General features: G+C 46.2%; 1 protein-coding gene across 1 annotated transcript in view; it reads right to left on the bottom strand.

Moving 5' to 3' along the window:
• Positions 1 to 20,755, bottom strand: part of LOC141273238 (cartilage oligomeric matrix protein-like) — a 1,071,601-nt gene that overhangs the window by 316,957 nt on the left and 733,889 nt on the right. Inside the window, exon 11 of the mRNA XM_073684814.1 lies at positions 10,004 to 10,122. Coding sequence (XP_073540915.1) covers positions 10,004 to 10,122 — 119 coding nt within the window. The remainder of the gene's footprint in view (positions 1 to 10,003; positions 10,123 to 20,755) is intronic.

Below are 20,755 nucleotides of genomic sequence, written 5' to 3'. Positions count from 1 at the left end.
GACATATTTGGACAAAACATTACCATAAATGCCAATGTCAAAGACCGTGTTAACACTGCAGCATCACATGCAATACTCTGCTCAAAAAATGAGGATGTACACCTTCTCAACTCTCAAATAATGGATAGAATGAGTAGCAAGTACGTTGTATATACAAGTGACGATTCTGTGGATGCTGATGACGACGATGAACGTGAACAGTACCCCGTGGAATTTTTAAATTCTCTGACCCCATCGGCAATGCCATCACATCAGCTCCAACTTAAAATTGGCACTATTGTCATGCTACTGCGAAACCTCAATACCAACAAAGGTCTCTGCAATGGAACTCAGCTGATTGTCACTGCCTTACACCCCAACATCATACAGGCTAAAGTGATTACTGGATCATCCAAAGGGGACATTGTATTTATTCCACGCATAGATTTGTGTCCATCTGACACTGGGTTACCCTTTAAATTAAGAAGATGACAGTTTCCAGTCAAACCTGCATTCGTAATGACTATTAACAAATCCCAAGGACAGACCCTTAATCGAGTGGATATTTATTTACCTGAACCAGCCTTTGGACATGGACAGCTATACGTTGCTTTCTCCAGAGTGAAGCAATGCTCTCATGTCAAAGTGAAAGTTATTAATACACCACTTCAAGGAAAGTTGTTATGTAATAGTGATAACATTTTTACAAGGAATGTGGTTTATAAAAATGTTTTAAATTAAATTAATCTATTTAATTTGTAATATGATTAATATATACCGTGTATGATTTATAGGTAGATGATGGATAAATTTCACATAGCTATACATAGATAGTATAATAAATAGATAGATAGTTTATATATGCATACATATGACATAGACATTGATAGGTGGATAGATAGATGACCATACACATAGATAGATGTTTCATAGCTATGAGATGCAGTAGATATAGATAGATTGTGTGATATATAGACATATATTTAATATTGTATGGTGATCACAGATGGAGATATGTGTCATCCAGTTTGTAAAACTTGATGATATGAACCCAGATTTAATGCTCCAGTGTCACAGATGCTGAGAGACTTAAATTAACTTTAACAGGTCTGGGTTTTTTGTGAACAGCTAAAGAGATGGGCTGGAAGGCTGTTCACCATATCTTCACCTCAGGGTATGGTCCATAGAGAAAGATAGATATAGACATACATAGATCGATAAATAGATAGCTAGATAGATATGACATACATTGATAGATGATAGATACATATGAGATACATCGATGAATGAAAAAAAGACGTTGAAGCTGGTAGTAGGAAGCGCTAGGATGTCAAAATGAGGGGAAAACAGTCCATGAGCTAAAATTAAAGAGTAAGCCAAAGCAGCTCACCTGTAACCGCAAAAGGGGTGAAATGTGGAAAATGCAAAAAGGTAAAAGCTGGTGATAAAAAGCGCTAAGACATATAAAATTCAGCAATTGCTACCTTTATTAAAGTCCTTGTAAAAACACAACGGATTTCGACGCCATGCAAGCTGTCTTCATCAGGTGATACAAGGAAATGACCTCAGGAATATTATATAGGATCAAAAAACAAACCGATTGGACCGCTCATTAATGACATAATAACAATCAGTAATTTAACCCCCTAATATTGTTTGCAAGCCAGCGTGTGAAAACACAAACCAGCATATAGGATACCATGAATCATATTATATTTCACAAAAAAAAAAGGACTTTAATAAAAAATTATTGAAAAAATAAACAAAAAACTTCTATTTAAAAAATAATAATTGAAAAATAAAAGTATATATACATACACATGCATGCACACACAAACACACGCATGTATATTTAATTTAAAATTAATAAATGTAAAAAATGTTAAAAAATGCATTTAATTGTATGCGCTAAAAGAAGCTATTGGGGGAAAGAGAGAGTGGATAGGTGGGTGAGCACATGGGGGGAGATTCTCAACTTTGCAAAGCCTGTCCCCATCGTGACATTGCCGTCCTTTCGTCCATCTCGTGTGTGTGTGTGTGTGTGTGTACCCCCATCCTGGTATTTGTGCTGCCCCCCAATCCTGGTATTTGTGCTCCCCAATCCTGTTCCCCATCCTATCCTGGTATGCATGGCACCCCTCACCACCAGTCCTGGTGTGCATGGCCCCCTCATCCCCAATCCTGGTATGCATGGCACCCCTCATCCCCAATCCTGGTATGCATGGCTTCCTCATCCCCCAATCCTGGTATGCATGGCACCCAGTCCCTCATCCTGGTATGCATTGCTTCCTCATCCCCAATGCTGGTATGCATGGCACTCCTCATCTCCCAATTCTGGTATACATGACACCCCATCCCTCATCCTGGTATGCATGGTATCACTATTCTGGTATGTATGGTATTCCTGTAGAATGTAAGCCTGCAAGGGCAGGGTCCTCTTCCCTCTGTACCAGTCTATCATTATTAGTTTGTTTACTGTAAGTGATATCTGTATTTGGTATGTAACCCCTTGTTATATACAGCGCCATGGAATCAATGGCACTATATAAATAAATAATATTAATATGGTACCCATGGCACCCTGGTATGTATGGCACCCCTCATCCCCCTCCTGGTATGCATGGCACCCCATCCCTCACCCTGGTATGCATGGTACCCTGCATTCCTATCCTGGTATGCATGGTACCCCTCATTGATATTCTGGTATTTATGGTACCCCTCATCCCTGTCCTGGTATGCATGGCACCCCATCCTCCATCCTGGTATGCATGGTACCCTGCATCCCTATTCTGGTATGTATGGTACCCCTTATCCTGGTATGTATGGCCTCCTTATCCTCCAATCCTGGTATGCATGGCTCCCTTATCCCAAATCCTGGTATGTATGGCCCCCTCATCCCTATACTGGTATGCTTTCTATGAGCCCTGACCTAAATCCTATTGAGCATCTTTGGAAAGTGCTGAAACATGCCGTCTGGAAAAGGCAACCATCAAACACTAGACAACTGGAGCAGTTTGCTCATGAGGAATGGGCTAAAATACCTGTTGAGAGGTTCAGAAGTCTCATTGAAAGTTACAGGAATCGTTTGATTTCAGTGATTGTCTCAAAAGGTTGTTCAACAAAATATTAAGTTAAGAAGAACCATCATTTCTGTCCAGGCCTGTTTCATGAGTTCAATTTTTTTTTAAATTCTGTGGAAGCAGGGATGAAAAGCAATGTCTGACTTTCATTTGTTCATTTTCATAGATTTTTAATTTATTATTACTTTTGTCAGATTCAAGTTATTTCTGTGACCATTGTGGGTTTTTCTTTCATTAAACGAGGGGTACTAACAATTTTGACCTTGTGTGTACATACATACACTACCGTTCAAAAGTTTGGGGTCATTTAGAAATTTCATTATTTTTGAAAAGAAAAGCACATTTTTTTTCAATGAAGCTAACATTAAATGAATCAGAAATACACTCTATACATTGTTAATGTGGTATATGACTATTCTAGCTGCAAACGTCTTGTTTTTATTGCAATATCTACATAGGTGCATAGAGACTAGTGTTGAGCGAGTATGTTCTGTCCGAGTATGCTCGGGCCGAACTCCGAGTATTTATAGCTGCTCGGTGATATGTTTGAATCGCTCCCGTGTGCATGATTTTTAACTGTTTGACAGTTTTATCACATGTGAGGAATGTGTAAGAAATAGACATTCCTCACATGTAATAAAACTGTCAAACAGTTGCAAATCATGCACACGGGAGTGATTCAAACATAACACCAAGCAGCTGTAACTACTCGGTGCCTGACGCCATCTGTCAAGCATGGTGGAGGTAATGTAATTGTCTGGGGTTGCTTTGGTGCAAGTAAAGTGGGAGATGTGTACAAGGTAAATGGGATTTTGAATAAGGAAGGCTATCACTCCATTTTGCAATGCCATGCCATACCCTGTGGACAGCGCTTGATTGGAGCCAATTTCATCTTACAACAGGACAATGACCCAAAGCACATCTCCAAATTATGCATGAACTATTTAGGGAAGAAGCAGGCAGCTGGTTTTCCATCTGTAAAGGAGTGGCCAGCGCAGTCACCAGATCTCAACCCCATTGAGCTGTTGTGGGAGCAGCTTGATCGTATGGTACGCAAAAAGTGCCCATCAAGCCAATCCAACTTGTGGGAGGGGCTTCAGGAAGCATGGAGTGAAATTTCTCAGCAAATTAACAGCTAGAATGCCAAAGGTTTGCAATGCTGTAATTGCTGCAAAGGGAGCATTCTTTGACTAAAGCAAATTTTGAAGTAGAAAATTTAATCTTTCGAATAAAAATCATTATTTCTAACTTTGTCAATGTCTGGACTATATTTTCTGTTCATTTTGCAACTCATTTGAGAAATAAAAGTATGAGTTTTCATGGAAAACACAAAATTGTCTGGGTGACCCCAACTTTTGAACGGTAGTGTACACAACATAACCAGGGATGTGTCCGTCTGTCCAAAGCCTCTATAGACTGCGCCTGCGCGATGCGCCTGTGCAGTCTGGCTCCAGACAGAAGAAAACATCCAGCCGTTACAGATAAGAGGAGTATATGGCGGTATGGGTAGGCACTGAACTCATACTGCGATCTCCGGCGCCATAAGAACATACCTGACCTCGGAGGAGTGTTGCCGTGGTGGCTCTGTACGGGACGGAGTCCGGGGAAGGAGTGTGGAGTTGTAATTGCTACTTGTGCAATGTGTCTTCAACAAAATAGCACCGGACAGCGTGGTACGCGCCAGCGCGTACTTCGGCACCATTTTGTTGAATACACTCTGCAAACGTGTCTTCACTAAAATGGCGCCATTTTAGTAAAATCCCACAGGTGACGCGCTGCAGGGGAGCGATGGAAAGGTGAGAGGTGAGTAGGAGTGTTTTTTTTATTTATTTGATGGGGGCAGCACATACCAGGATTGGTCGCAGGATGAGGATAGAGCAGTACATACCAGGATGGGGGCAACACTTAAGAGGATGGGGCAGCACATACCAGGATGGGGGCAGCACATACCAGGATGGGGGAGTATGGAAAAGGATGGAGACCATATACCAATAAAAATGCTCGCCACCTAAGCGTAGAACAGGTTCATTAGCTAGTATAGCTAGTATATCTATATGCATGCATACATGTGTGTATGTGCTCTGTGTATACATATACAGAGCCCATGTATGCTATGTGAGCTATGTATGTTCTCTGTATACATGTATATGTATGTGCTCTATGTATACATGTGTATGTACCCTGTGGATACATATATGTGTGTATATGCTCAGTACATACAGTACAGACCAAAAGTTTGGACACACCTTCTCATTTAAAGATTTTTCTGTATTTTCATGACTAAGAAAATTGTACATTCACACTGAAGGCATCAAAACTATGAATTAACACATGTGGAATTATATACTTAACAAAAAAGTGTGAAACAACTGAAAATAGGTCTTATATTCTAGGTTCTTCAAAGTAGCCACCTTTACCTTTGATGACTGCTTTGCACACTCTTGGCGAGATTCAAGTGGTAGTCACTGGAAATGGTCTTCCGACAATCTTGAAGGAGTTCCCAGAGATGCTTAGCACTAGTTGGCCCTTTTGCCATCACTCTGCGGTCCAGCTCACCCCAAACCATCTCGATTGGGTTCAGGTCTGGTGACTGCGGAGGCCAGGTCATCTGGCGTAGCACCCCATCACTCTTCCTCTTGGTCAAATAGCCCTTACACAGCCTGGAGGTGTGTTTGGGGTCATTGTCCTGTTGAAAAATAAATGATGGTCCAACTAAACGCAAACCGGATGGAATAGCATGCCGCTGCAAGATGCTGTGGTAGCCATGCTGGTTCAGTATGCCTTCAATTTTGAATAAATCCCCAACAGTGTCACCAGCAAAGCATCCCCATACCATCACACCTCCTCCTCCATGCTTCACGGTGAGAACCAGGCATGTAGAGTCTATCCGTTCACCTTTTCTGCGTCCCACAAAGACACGGTGGTTGGAACCAAAGATCTCAAATTTGGACTCATCAGACCAAAGCACAGATTTCCACTGGTCTATTGTCCATTCCTTGTGTTCTTTAACCCAAACAAGTCTCTTCTGCTTGTTGCCTGTCCTTAGCAGTGGTTTCCTAGCAGCTATTTTACCATGAAGGCCTGCTGCACAAAGTCTCCTCTTAACAGTTGTTGAAGAGATGTGTCTGCTGCTAGAACTCTGTGTGGCATTGACCTGGTCTCTAATCTGAGCTGCTGTTAACCTGCGATTTCTGAGGCTGGTGACTTGGATATACTTATCCTCAGAAGCAGAGGTGACTCTTGGTCTTCCTTTCCTGGGGCGGTCCTCATGTGAGCCAGCTTCTTTGTATCGCTTGATGATTTTTGCAACTGCACTTAGGGACACTTTCAAAGTTTTCACAATTTTTCGGACTGACTGACCTTCATTTCTTAAAGTAATGATGGCCACTCGTTTTTCTTTACTTAGCTGCTTTTTTCTTGCCATAATACAAAATCTAACAGTCTATTCAGTACGACTATCAGCTGTATATCCACCTGACTTCTGCACAACACAACTGATGGTCCCAACCCCATTTATAAGGCAAGAAATCCCACTTATTAAACCTGATAGGGCACACCTGTGAAGTGAAAACCATTTCCGGTGGCTACCTCTTGAAGCTCATCAAGAAAATGCCAAGAGTGTGCAAAGCAGTCATCAAAGCAAAAGGTGGCTACTTTGAAGAACCTACAATATAAGACATATTTTCAGTTGTTTCACTCTTTTTTGTTAAGTATATAATTCCACATGTGCTAATTCATAGTTTTGATGCCTTCAGTGTGAATGTACAATTTTCAAAGTCATGAAAATACATAAAAATCTTTAAATGAGAAGGTGTGTCCAAACTTTTGGTCTGTACTGTACATGGGTGTGTGCTATGTGTGTGTGTAACACACAGTGTTTCTGTCACATAGTGTGTGTGTGTGTGTTTGTATCATCTACTATATAATTGTCTTATCCCGTCTGTCTATCTGTCTGTCTGTCTGTCTGTCTGTCCAGGAAATCCCACGTCACTCATTGGTCCTGCAGCGGTCAATCAGCGCCGCGGGATTTCAGAAAAAAGATGGCGGCCGTTAGCGGCTCATTTGCGGGACGGAGCTCAGCAGTGTTGCAGCCGGGAGATGAGCGCCGCGATGCGCTCATCTCCCGGCCGGTACCAGCAGAAGGACACCGACCGCCGGACCCATCTGCGGGACGGAGATGTAGCCGGGAGATGAGCGGCGCGAGGCGCTCATGTCCCGGCCGGTAGCAGCGGAAGGACCGCTGGCGTCGCTGACATCCATGCGAAAGGGAAGACCGGGGAGCGGCGCTGCGGGTCGGGATACTTCTGCTGCGAGCGCCCGCTCATGTCCCGGGTTCTCGCAGCGGAAGTAGCCGCACAGGCAGCGCCGCTCCCCGGTCCTCACCAAGACGATTCCGCTCCCCGCTCCTCACCAATACGATTTGCTGATTGGTCGCACTCTCCGCACGCGACCAATCAGTGATCTTGGCGCTAAAGTTAAACACCGCACTGCTGATTGGCCATTGCCCGCGACCAATCACCGATTTGGGCGCCACATTTAAATAGCGGCTGCGACCAATGACCGATCTTGCCGCCACATTTAAACACTGCTGTGCTAATTGGTCGCAGACACCAGCCGCGACCAATCAGCGAGATTGGCGCCAAATTTAAACAACGCTCTGCTGCTTGATCGCGGTCGCTGGCCGAGATCAATCAGCAGTATTGGCGCAAAATTTAAACAACGCTCTGCTGATTGGTCGCGGCCGGCGACCAATCAGAGATTTTGGCGCCAAATTTAAACCCCGCTCTGCTGATTGGTCGCGGTCGCCGGCCGCGACCAATCAGCAGTATTGTCGCCAAATTTAAACACCTCTTTACTGATTGGTCGCGGTCGCGACTAATCAGCGATTTTGGTGCCAAATTTAAACACGCTCTCCATTCCTCACTAACACGGTTCGCTGATTGGTCGCGGCCACCGCCCACGACCAATCAGCGATTTTGGCGCCAAATTTAAACACCGCTCTGCTGATTGGTCGCGGCCGCCATCCGCGACCAATCAGCGAGATTGGCGCCAAATTTAAACAACGCTCTGCTGATTGGTCGAGGCCGGCGACCGCGACCAATCAGCAGAGCGATTCAGAGCGGGGTTTAAATTTGGCCCCAAAGTCGCTGATTAGTCGCGTCTGACGGCCGCGACCAATCAGCAGAGCGTTGTTTAAATTTTGCGCCAAAATAGCTGATTGGTCGCGGCCGGCGGCCTCAACCAATCAGCGATTTTGGCGCCAAATTTAAACACCGCTCTGCTGATTGGTCGCGGCCGGCGACCAATCAGCGATTTTGGTGCCAAATTTAAACCCCGCTCTGTATCGCTCTGCTGATTGGTCGCGGTCGGCGGCCGCGACCAATCAGCAGTATTGGCGCCAAATTTAAACACCGCTCTGCTGATTGGTCGCGATTAATCAGCGATTTTGTTGCCAAATTTAAACACGCTCTCCAGTCCTCACTAACACGGTTCGCAGACTGGTCGCGGCCGCCGCCCGCGACCAATCACCGATATTGCCGCCAAATTTAAACACCGCTTTGCTGATTGGTCGCGGTTGCCTAACGCGACCAATCAGCGATTTGGGCACCAAATTTAAACGCCGCTCTGCTAATTGCGCCCCGTCGGCCGCATACCTATTCTAGAATACCCGATGTGTTCGAATCGGGCCACCATCTAGTCCATTTATAAATGCCAAGAGTTCAGAGGTCTAAACATGTTAGCAATCACCCAATGAATGAACAAACTGCTGCTCATTTATCAGGTGATTGGATTGTTTAAGGCAGAAGAAAAATCGTTCTCAGGAACCAACAACACATCGCCCGGTTTAAACTGCAGGTGTGCTGCTGATAACATGATATAGTATGGGGACAGATTCGATTTACTAGTGATCGTTTTCTGCCCATCATTCTTTGTCAACCTGTGTAAAGAGGCCAGTAAACAAGCACCGAATTTATATTGTCACTATTGTTGATTGCACTCGTTTACGGTCTGAACACAGAACATGTAAATGCAACTGGAATGCTTGTGTGTGATGGTGCAACATGTTAGCATTTAGGACTCCATTTTAAACATTTGCCCAGGGCCCAACTTTGCCTAAAATCGGCCCTGGTCTTATCTGACCAGAGCACCTTATTCCACATGCTAGCTGTGTCCTGTACATGGCTTTTTACAAACTGCAAATGGGACTTCTTATGGCTTGCTTTCAAAAATGGCATTCAAAATGGCATTCGATTTATTTATTATATGACTTCTGGAGGCAAATGGTCACTCGGGATTGTATTTAGGGGTATTAGACTACAGGGGGATGCCTACAAATGCATGTCAATTTTAATTTTTTAAGTATTTAGACAACCATGTATCATTTCATTTACACTTCACAAATACTTGCTACTTTATGTTAGTATATCACATAAAATCACAATAAAATACATTTAACTTTATGGGTGTAACGTGAAAAAATTTGGAAAGGTTCACGGTGTATGAATGCTTTTTCATGGCACTGTATGTTGTTGGATATGGAGCTCATACTTGATACTAAATAAAAAGAAAGGTTTTGAAAATGTTTAATTTTTTTCAAAATTTGCATATGAATAACATAAATTAATCCTGTGATTTTCATAATTTTGTGATCTATCCTTCTTGGTTTTACAATTTCGATGTTGAGGAGTGTAGTTTTGATAAAACGTAATCAAAATTACAAAAAAATATGTGTAAAAAAAAAAGAAAATGTGGTAATACTTGACTCAAGCAATCTTCTCCAACAAAGTCTCCAACAATCATGGGTCGATTTTATAATCTAAGCCAAAGCGACTTCTAGGGTCCCTCTTGGCTCCAGGGTTCGAGTGGGACTGCAACCCCTGCACCTACCGTTGCTACAACCCTGGTTCCAATTGCTTACTGACATGAATATCCAATTAGCTTACCTGGTCTGGATTCCGAATAGTGGGACAGCTGTCACAAACATCACCTACACCATCACCATCTATGTCTTTTTGGTCAATGTTGGGCACGGTTTTACAGTTATCCATGGCATTTTTGATTTCTAAAAGATAGAAAAAAATTGCCCAAAAACAAATGCAGTTTATATTATGATACACAGAAACTAGCACACATAAAGAGATAATATGCAGAGAAGCCTAAATGCCAGTTTATTTATTGACATGCTTTTTTACATGCTTAAATCTTGGAAAGAAAGTTTTATTCAAATAAAACTGTATTAAATACATTGAAAGTGAAACATGACACCGCAGTTCAGTACACTATTTAGTGGCCAGCTGCCAAGTGAGCAGATTAGATCCTATTTGATGGAATAAGAACTGATAAGCAGAACCTGTCAGCAGCAAGTAAACAGTGTATGCATCCACTTTGTTCCACTTCCACTGTACACTGTTTACATCCAGCCACTTCCGGAGCGGATAACAGCTGATCGGTAGGAATGAGGGGTGTCGAATAGTGATGAGCGAGCATTCTCGGATAAGGGGTTATCCGAGCACGCTCAGGCGCTAATCGAGTATCTTCGGCGTTCTCGAAAAATAGATTTGAGTCGCAGCAACTGCATGTCATGCATGTGTGTCACAGCCGCAACACATACAGGTATTGCCTAACAAACAGGCAATCCATGCATGTATTGCGGCTGTCAAACAGCTCATCATTAGTGTCGAATAGTGTTGAGCGAGCATGCTCGACACTGCTCGGTACTCGCCCGAGCATCTCACTACTTGGGATGTTCGGCGAGCACCGAGCATTTCCGGGTTACTCGGGCGGGAGCTCGGGTCTCCGCCCTGCATGTTTGGCGCTCTTTACAGAGCCAATGAACATGCAGGGATTGCCAGCCAGTCACTGTAATGCCGCAGCCGTGTTGGTTGTGGGCATTACAGTGATTGGCTGGCCGCACAGCGTCACCTCGAGTATTTAAAAACGGGCGCCGCCATTTTGGACACAGTCGCTCCGGATCAGACAGTGTAGGGAGAGTGCTGCTGAGCTAGGGAAAGATTTATACTGTGAAATAGTGAGTGTAGGGTCTGTAAAGGCTGCCAGATCAAACGAACAGTCCTTCTCAGGACTAATATCCATCCCAGATATCAGGCAGGCAGGCTGTATAGGAGACGCAGTGGTTATACCAGCAAACGCTGCATTACAGTCCTGTGTGCTGCTGTTTCTGAAATTGCTAGATTTAGGCCCAGGTCTCAGGGGTAGGGCCGGCTCCAGGTTTTTGTGGGCCCTGGGCGAAAGAGTCTCAGTGGGCACCTTTAATGCATACCAGGATTCATGATGCACAGATACCGCAGAGAAATATATATATATATATATATATAAAAATATGTATATATATATATAGTACAATGCAAAGATTTCACTTCTTACATTACAACATTACATGACCGATATCTATTGTAAATTCCACAATAGCTCAGAAACCGGCGAATCGCTCCACACAGTATACTGGCCCCCATATAACGCTCCATACAGAATACTGGCCCCCATATAACACTCCATACAGAATACTGGCCCCCATAAAACGCTCCATGCAGGATACTGGTCCCCATATAACGCTCTATACAGAATACTGGCCCTCATATAACACTCCATGCAGGATGTCACCCCTCCTCTTTATAATGCCCCATGCAGGATGTCACCCCTCCTCTTTATAATGCCCCATGCAGGATGTCACCCCCCCTCTTTATAATGCCCCATACAGGATGTCACCCCTCCTCTTTATAATGCACCATGCAGGATGTCACCCCCCATATAATGCCCCATGCAAGATGTCACCCCCTCTCTTTATAATGCCCCATGCAGGATGTCACCCCTCCTCTTTATAATGCCCCATGCAGGATGTCACCCCCCCTCTTTATAATGCCCAATGCAGGATGTCACCCCCCCTCTTTATAATGCCCCATGCAGGATGTCACCCCTCCTATTTATAATGCCCCATGCAGGATGTTACCCCCCCTCTTTATAATGCACCATGCAGGATGTCACCCCCCATATAATGCCCCATGCAAGATGTCACCCCCTCTCTTTATAATGCCCCACGCAGGATGTCACCACCCCATATGATGCCCCAAGCAGGATGTCACCGCCCAAATAATGTCCCATGCAGGATGTCACCCCCTCTCTTTATAATGCCCCATGCAGGATGTCACCCCCCTCTTTATAATGCCCCATGCAGGATGTCACCCCCTCTTTATAATGCCCCATGCAGGATGTCACCCCTCCTCTTTATAATGCCCCATGCAGGATGTCACCCCTCCTCTTTATAATGCCCCATGCAGGATGTCACCCCTCCTCTTTATAATGCCCCATGCAGGATGTCACCCCCCTCTTTATAATGCCCCATACAGGATGTCACCCCTCCTCTTTATAATGCACCATGCAGGATGTCACCCCCCATATAATGCCCCATGCAAGATGTCACCCCCTCTCTTTATAATGCCCCACGCAGGATGTCACCACCCCATATGATGCCTCAAGCAGGATGTCACCGCCCAAATAATGTCCCATGCAGGATGTCACCCCCTCTCTTTATAATGCCCCATGCAGGATGTCACCCCCCTCTTTATAATGCCCCATGCAGGATGTCACCCCCTCTTTATAATGCCCCATGCAGGATGTCACCCCTCCTCTTTATAATGCCCCATGCAGGATGTCACCCCTCCTCTTTATAATGCCCCATGCAGGATGTCACCCCCCCTCTTTATAATGCCCCATACAGGATGTCACCCCTCCTCTTTATAATGCACCATGCAGGATGTCACCCCCCCATATAATGCCCCATGCAAGATGTCACCCCCTCTCTTTATAATGCCTCATGCAGGATGTCACCCCTCCTCTTTATAATGCCCCATGCAGGATGTCACCCCTCCTCATTATAATGCCCCATGCAGGATGTCATCCCCCCTCTTTATAATGCCCCATGCAGGATGTCACCCCTCCTCTTTATAATGCCCCATGCAGGATGTCACCCCCCCTCTTTATAATGCACCATGCTGGATGTCAACCCCCATATAATGCCCCATGCAAGATGTCACGCCCTCTCTTTATAATGCCCCATGCAGGATGTCACCACCCCATATAATGACCCATGCAGGATGTCACCCTCTCTCTTTATAATGCCCCAAGCAGGATGTCACCCCCCCAAATAATGCCCCATGCAGGATGTCACCCCCTCTCTTTATAATGCCCCATGCAGGATGTCACCCCCCCATATAATACCCCATGCAGGATGTCACCCCCGCATATAATGCCCCATGCAGGATGTCACCCCCTCTCTTTATAATGCCCCATGCAGGATGTCACCCTCCCATATCATGCCCCATGCCTCTATACATTAAAAAAAGAAAAAATCAAATACTCACCTCACTCCTCCCTCCTCCCAACCTGCTGCCGCTGCTCAGGTCCGGACTCCAGCGTCGCTGGCGTCTTCCCGCTCTGCGCTGCCTGTGACAGCTCAGGGGAGGGCGTGGCGGAAAGATGTCACCGCGCCCTCTGACCTGAGACGTTACAAGGAGCGCACAACAGGAAGACAGCGGATCTGCGGAGGCACGGGTAGAGGTAAGTATCCGGCTGCCGGGGCCCTGAGCAAGCAGGGGAGAAGGGCGGGTGCTGGCACCGCTCTCCTCCACCCATAGCCCAGCGGGGTTCCCGACCGCCAGTGGGCACTGCCGCCTGCTCAGGGCCCCGGCACTTGCCCGGGTGCTGACGCCGGCCCTGCTCAGGAGCCAAGTAAAATCCTTTTTCTTTCATCTATTCATCTAAATCCTCTTTTTTTTTTTTTTTCCTCAGACTGTACAAATACCCGTCTTATTAACCTTTCAGTATTTTTTTCCCCAAAAAACAACAAATTGAGTGTGTCTGTGAGTGTTCAGACACAAATATATCTGTTAAAAAGAGTCTGGTTTTGGCCATATAACTAGAACTGTGGTTCAAATCTCTGTATTATCCACTTTTTTGCATTTTCTCCATAAAAAAAAACAGTTTGAGTGTCTCGCTGACTGTTCAGACACAAATATATCTATTTAAAAAAGTCTGGTATATGCCAGGAAATTAGAACTGTGGTTTTCCTCTTCCACGGTTCAAATCGGGGTGTTATCCACCTTTTTGCCTTTTTTCCATAAAAAAAACAGTTTGAGTGTCTCGCTGACTGTTCAGACACAAATATATCTGTTTAAAAGATTCTGATGTAGGCCAGAGAACTAGAACTGTGGTTTTCCTCTTCCATGGTTCAAATCTGGGTGTAATCCACCTTTTTGCCTTTTTTACATAAAAAAAAACAGTTTGAGTGTCTCGCTGACTGTTCAGACACAAATATATCTGTTTAAAAGATTCTGGTGTAGGCCAGAGAAATAGAACTGTGGCTTTCCTCTTCCACGGTTCAAATCTGGGTGTAATCCACCTTTTTGCCTTTTTTGCATAAAAACAAACAGTTTGAGTGTCTCGCTGACTGTTCAGACACAAATATATCTGTTTAAAAGATTCTGGTGTAGGCCAGAGAACTAGAACTGTGGTTTTCCTCTTCCATGGTTCAAATCTGGGTGTAATTTCCTCTTACACAGTTCTAAACTCCTTTCTATTCTATTATTATTCTATTGATAGTGCGAGTGTAAGTTATTTTAATTAATTTAAAATGGGCAAGGCGCGTGGCAAGGAACGTGGAACTGGACGTTCTGGTGATGGTGCGTGCAGACGACGGGGCCGTGGCCAAGGTGAAAATGTGCCACAACCAACAGCCACATCTTCTCGCTCCCAGTTCTTGACTGAATTACTAAGGAAGCACACAACGCCGAACTGATCAGTGTGAACAGGTTATTAATTGGATAGCAGATAATACTTTCAGTCACCTGGGCACCACCACCTCCGGTCTGTCTTCCACACGGTCAAGTCTAAGTAGCCGTGAGTCTCGACCACATACTCCTCCTCACCCTGATGCTCCTTCCTCCCACCATGCAGAGTGTCATCAGACAGCAACTGATCCCACAGTTGGACACTCTGAAGAGCTTTTCACTGGTCCATTTCCATATTTGGGCCCCTCGCCTGCTCCGCTTGAAGTGGTGGAAGAGGAGATCCCATGTAGTGATGGCCAAATATTTGAACAGCCAAAGCCACAGGAAGGCGACGCTGGCAATTTGTCACAAGAGGTGGACGATGACGAGACACAATTGCCACGAAGTGAGGAGGAGGACCATGGTGCGGAAGTGGAAGAGGAGGAGGTGGTGGATGATCTAGTAACTGACCCAACGTGGCAGGAGGACATGCAGAGTGAGGCCAGCAGCACACAGGGGAGGAAGGAAGAGTACCCCAACAGGCAGGAAGAAGCAGTGTGGTGGCCGCAGACAGAAGGCTGGCAACCGTTCCCCGTAACACGAGGGACGTTGCCAGTACAACCGGTAGGTCTTCCAGAGTCTGGAATTTTTTTAAAGACTCTGCTGATAACCCCAAAAAGGCCATTTGTACCACCTGCCAAGCCAGCATCAGCAGAGATGACAAAAGTACCAGCCTGACCACCACCAGCATCATCAGGCACATGTCTTGTTTCTCAAGAAACAGCATCAACGTCCACGTCCACATCCCACCGCAGCATTCAATTGTCCATATCCCAGACCTTTGAACGAAAGCACAAATTCACAGCCAATGCCTCACAGGCCACAGTCCTAAATTCGCACATTTCACGACTGCTTGCGTTGGAAATGCTGCCTTTTAGGCTGGTGGAGACAGAATCCTTCCGAAACCTTATGGCGGTGGCCATCCCTCGGTACTCGGTCCCCAGCCGACACTATTTTGCCCGGTGTGTCATCCCCGCACTACGCAAGTATGTGTCCCAAAACATCTGCCGTGCCCTCAACAATGCAGTTACTGGGAGAATCCACGTGACAACGGACACATGGACAAGTGCTTGTGGCCAGGGATGGTACATGTCCCTGACGACACACTGGGTAAACATAGTAGAAGCCAGGACCCAGTCGGACCTTGGGACGGAACACATCCTCCCCACACCGAGGATTGCGGACCCTATGTCAGTCAGAGTTGCCAGCACAGTGTACAGCTCCTGTGCATCATCCTCCTCCTTCTCATGTTCAGCCTCCATCTCAGATATCACCACATCAGTTACATGCTGGAAGCATTGCAGTACTGCCTCAGCCAAGCGGCAACAGACTGTGCTGAAACTCATAAGCTTAGGTGATAAACCTCACACTGCTTGTGAGTTGTGGACAGCTGTGAAAGAGCAGGCAGATCTGTGGCTGAGACCGCTGAACCTACATCCAGGCATGGTCATGTGTGACAATGGCCGTAACCTGGTGGCGGATCTCAGGCGAGGCGAGATCACACACGTACCATGCCTGGCTCATGTGCTTAACCTCGTGGTTCAGTGGTTTCTTAAATCGTACCCCTGTCAGCTCATTTTCGGAAGTCGGCTACAGCTTCCGCTGCACTTGCTGTGTTGCAGCAGCGTTTGCAGCTTCCGGCACACCGACTGGTGTGTGATATCCCCACACATTGGAACTCTACCCTCCACATGTTGCAAACGATTTGTGAGCAGAAGAGAGCAGCTGTGGAGTACCAGCATCAACAAGGCCGTCTTTATTCAGTTCAGACTCCACACATAAGACCTCAGGAGTGGACCTGGATGTCTGACATATGTACCATCCTGACAAGCTTTGGGGAGTCCACCAAGATGGTGAGTGGCGATGACGCCATCATTAGCGTCAGCATCCCACTTGTCTGTCTTTTGCAATGCTCTCTGCAGAGAATTAAAGAGGAGGTATTGCAGCCAGATTATGATGAGATGGATCAAGAAGCCATAGTGGGCGATTACACACAGCCCAGCCTGATCTCATCCCAACATGCATTTCGGGAAAATGAGGGAGAGGAGGAGGAGGAGGAGGAGGAAGAACAGGAGCTGGTATCATGCGCTGTAGACGGTAGTACGTACAACTGTCATACCGTCGGTTCAGCATGGGTGGCCTGAGGACAGGGGGGAGGAGGAGGAGGAGAGCATGGTCAGTCATCATCTTGGTGAGGACATGGAAGTCTTGCCCGTTAACAGTCTGGCATGCATGGCTTACTTTATGTTACGCTGCCTTAACCGTGACCCTCGCGTTGTCAAAATGTTGGGTGACAGTCATTACTGGTTAGTGACACTTTTAGACCCCCACTACAAGGAGAACTTTCACTCTCTTATTCCTGAGGTGGAGAGGTCTACAAAAATGGGGCAGTACCAGAAGGCCCTTGCTGCAGAACTGTTAAAAAAATTCCCATCTGAAGATGCTAGCGGCAGAGGTCACAGTTCGTTGCCCAAACAAGGCGTACAGGCGAGAGAGACGCAACTCCATCCAGCAGAGGCAGGGGAACACTGTCAACATTCTGGAACAGTTTTCTGAGACCCACCCAGCTTACAGGCCCTGAGGCGTGGGGTACTCTCACAAGGAGTGGAAAGTTTCAAAAGATGGTGAGGGTATTACCTTGCCGACCGTGCCAGCGTCCTCTGTGATTCCTCTGTGCCTTTTAATTATTGGGTATCCAAGCTGGACACTTGGAATGAACTCGCTCTGTACGCCTTGGAGATCCTGGCCTGCCCTGTCGCTAGCGTGTTATCGGAGCGTGTTTTTAGTGCCGCTGGGGGAATTATAACTGATAAGCGCACACGCCTGTCAAGTGACAATGCAGACAAGCTGACCCTTATCAAAATGAACAAGGGCTGGATTGGGCCAGACTTCTCATCATCAACAAATGACAGCAGAATAACAAAGTCAAATCCACTGTGTTATTTCGGGAGGTGTATTCCCACGCACCGCTTCACACCCACACATGGGTATACGCTTCCTCATTTCGGCTGTTTTTTGCCCTTCTCCTTATCCTCAGCCTCCACCACCACTATACCACCAGGGTGATGGTGGTCTGTGTTGCCAGCATTGCAAGTTCCTCCGTCCTAATTTTTGGCAGCTTTTGCTTGGAAGGCATAGGCAAAGACTATGGGAGACCCACTCCCCAATGATGGGAATAATGTTTTTAACATGCTGTACTGTATGGCTCTTGTAAGGGGCATTAAAATCGTCTTGCTAAGCTACTGTGAACTCCACGTCTCTTCCAAGGGTCATTGATATTGTATTTTTATTCCACTGGGACCTTCACCACTCTTCCAAGGGGCACTGATATTGTCTTTTTATTCCACTGCGACCTCCACCACTCTTCCAAGCGGCATTGATATTGTCTTTTTATTCCACTGTAACCTCCACCACTCTTCCAAGGGGCATTGATATTGTCTTTTTATTCCAATGGGACCTCCACCACTCTTCCAAGGGGCATTGATATTGTCTTTTTATTCCACTGGGACCTCCACGTCTCTTTCAAGGGGCATTAAAACAGTCTTGTTAAGCTACTGTGACCTCCACGTCTCTTCCAAGGGGCATTAAAACCGTCTTGTTAAACCACTCTGAACTCCATGTCTCTTCCAAGGGGCATTAAAATCATCTTGTTAAGCTACTGTGACCTCCACGTCTCTTCCAAGAGTCATTGATATTGTCTTTTTATTCCACTGGGACCTCCACCACTCCTCCAAGGGGCATTGATATTGTCTTTTTATTCCACTGTGACCTCCACCACTCTTCCAAGGGGCATTGATATTGTCTTTTTATTCCACTGTAACCTCCACCACTCTTCAAAGGGGCATTGATATTATAATTTCATTCCACTGGAACCTCCACCACTCTTCCAAGGGGCATTGATATTGTCTTTTTATTCTACTGGGACCTCCACGTCTCCTCCAAGGGGCATTAAAACAGTCTTGTTAAACAACTCTGAACTCCACGTCTCTTCCAAGGGGCATTAAAACCGTCTTGTTAAACCACTCTGAACTACACAGCTCTTCCAAGGGGCATTGAAATGTTGTTTTTAATTACCTCTAACCTCCACAACTCTTCCAACAGGCATTGCATTTCCTCCTAATTTTAGTAAGCTTTTGCTTTTCAATGCATAGGCGAACACTAAGGGAGACCCACTTCCCAATAACGGGTAGAAGGTTTTTAGTATGCTGTAATCCACATCTGTTTCAAGGGGCATTGCAGTTCCTCATAATTTTTGGAAAGCCTTCCATTCACTGCTTAGGCCAACAGTGTACAGGAGACCCAGTCGCTATAAATGGAAAAAACGGTTTAGTTAAGGCCCTCTGACCTCCATGTCACTTCCAAGGGGCATTGGAGTGCCTCGAGATTTTTGGTAGGCATTGCACTCACTGTATGCCCTATAACTTTGTAGCCGAACTGCTCCTTTTGGTACAGGAACATATCCTACAAGACATGTGTCGTTGACTGGCCTGATATTGATGTGAATGGTCCCTGTTCCTCCTGCTCTTTCTCCTTTTCCACCACCTCATCCATCATTCATCACCTGAAGCTTTGCTTTAACGGGAGTCATAGAACTGGGATAGTAGCAGGAAAACATCCAGCAATCCTTGGAGGAGGTAGGATATGCGCCAAAACGCTGACCACCTCAGGCCTAGCCGCTACTACATACATGCGCTTGCATTCCAAGGAATAGAAAGCTAAGGAGATGGATGGCCTCATGATCATGAATAATTTACTCATTGTGTAGGAGGCCGACCACTGCTGCTGTCTACCTTCTGAACTTTGTGTTGAAGCCTGATTGACCCAGGACCCGAAATCCTCTATGTCTGGAGGACGTGTTGCATCCCAGTGTCCAACTGTGTCCCGGCTTCCACAATATTAACCCAGTGTGAAGGCGTCAGTGAGATGGACCATCCCTGGCCACATTCACTTGTCCACGTGTTTGTTGTTAGGCTGTCCTTCCCACTAAATGCACTGGGGAGGGCACAGGTAATGTTTTGGTATGCGCGCTTGTGTATAAGGTGCACCAGGACAAATAGGGGCAGCTGGGTACCGTTTATGGACACCCGGCCACGGGGCGGCTGGGGACCGTGTGTGGACACCTGGCCGCCCCCTGGCGGCTGGGGACCAAGCGTGGACACCCGGCCACCGGGCGGCTGGGGACTGAGTATGGATACCAGGCCGCCGACGCAGCCATGACGTGGTGGACAGATTCCACCTTCACATGCCTAAAAGGCCCAATTTCAAGTGCAAGCAAGCATACTTGCGCTTACATTGTAAGGATTGGGGGAGGTACAATTGAACACTGCCCTGGGAAGGACTTGAATGGGGATAGTTGCAAGTCTGCAATGATAGGTGCAGGGCGGGAGGCTTCTTTGCATGTGCCATGAACAGGGGGTTGGCATGCACACACTACAGCGGAATAGGCTGTCCTTCCCACTAAATGCACTGGGGAGGGCACAGGTAATGTTTTTGGTATGCGCGCTTGTGTATAAGGCAGACTGGGACCAATAGGGGTGGCTGGGGACCGAGTATAAACACCCGGCCGCCGGGTGGCTGGGGACTGAGTATAGATACCAGGCCGCCGACTAAGCCATGACATGGTGGCCGGCGTCTGCCTCCACAAGCCTAAAAGACCTCATTTCAAGTGCAAGCAAGCTAGCAGTATGGTATTGCAGCCTGGGGGTTGGTGGGTGGCAGGCTGCACACTTACGCTTGCATTCCAAGAAAACAAAGCAGATGCTAACTTCTATCATCATCATCATGCTCCTCACCTTGGCACTCTCAACTCCCCTGATGGGGAAGCCAGGGCCCACCAGAGGAGTCTGGTTGTCT

This window comes from Phyllobates terribilis, unplaced genomic scaffold (genome assembly GCF_046119375.1).
Source record: "Phyllobates terribilis strain yellow unplaced genomic scaffold, ASM4611937v1 Scaffold_1__5_contigs__length_1240528914, whole genome shotgun sequence".
Classification (NCBI taxonomy): Eukaryota; Metazoa; Chordata; class Amphibia; order Anura; family Dendrobatidae; genus Phyllobates; species Phyllobates terribilis.
Note: the sequence above shows the minus strand (reverse complement) of the source record. Positions and strands in the feature narration are given on the sequence as shown.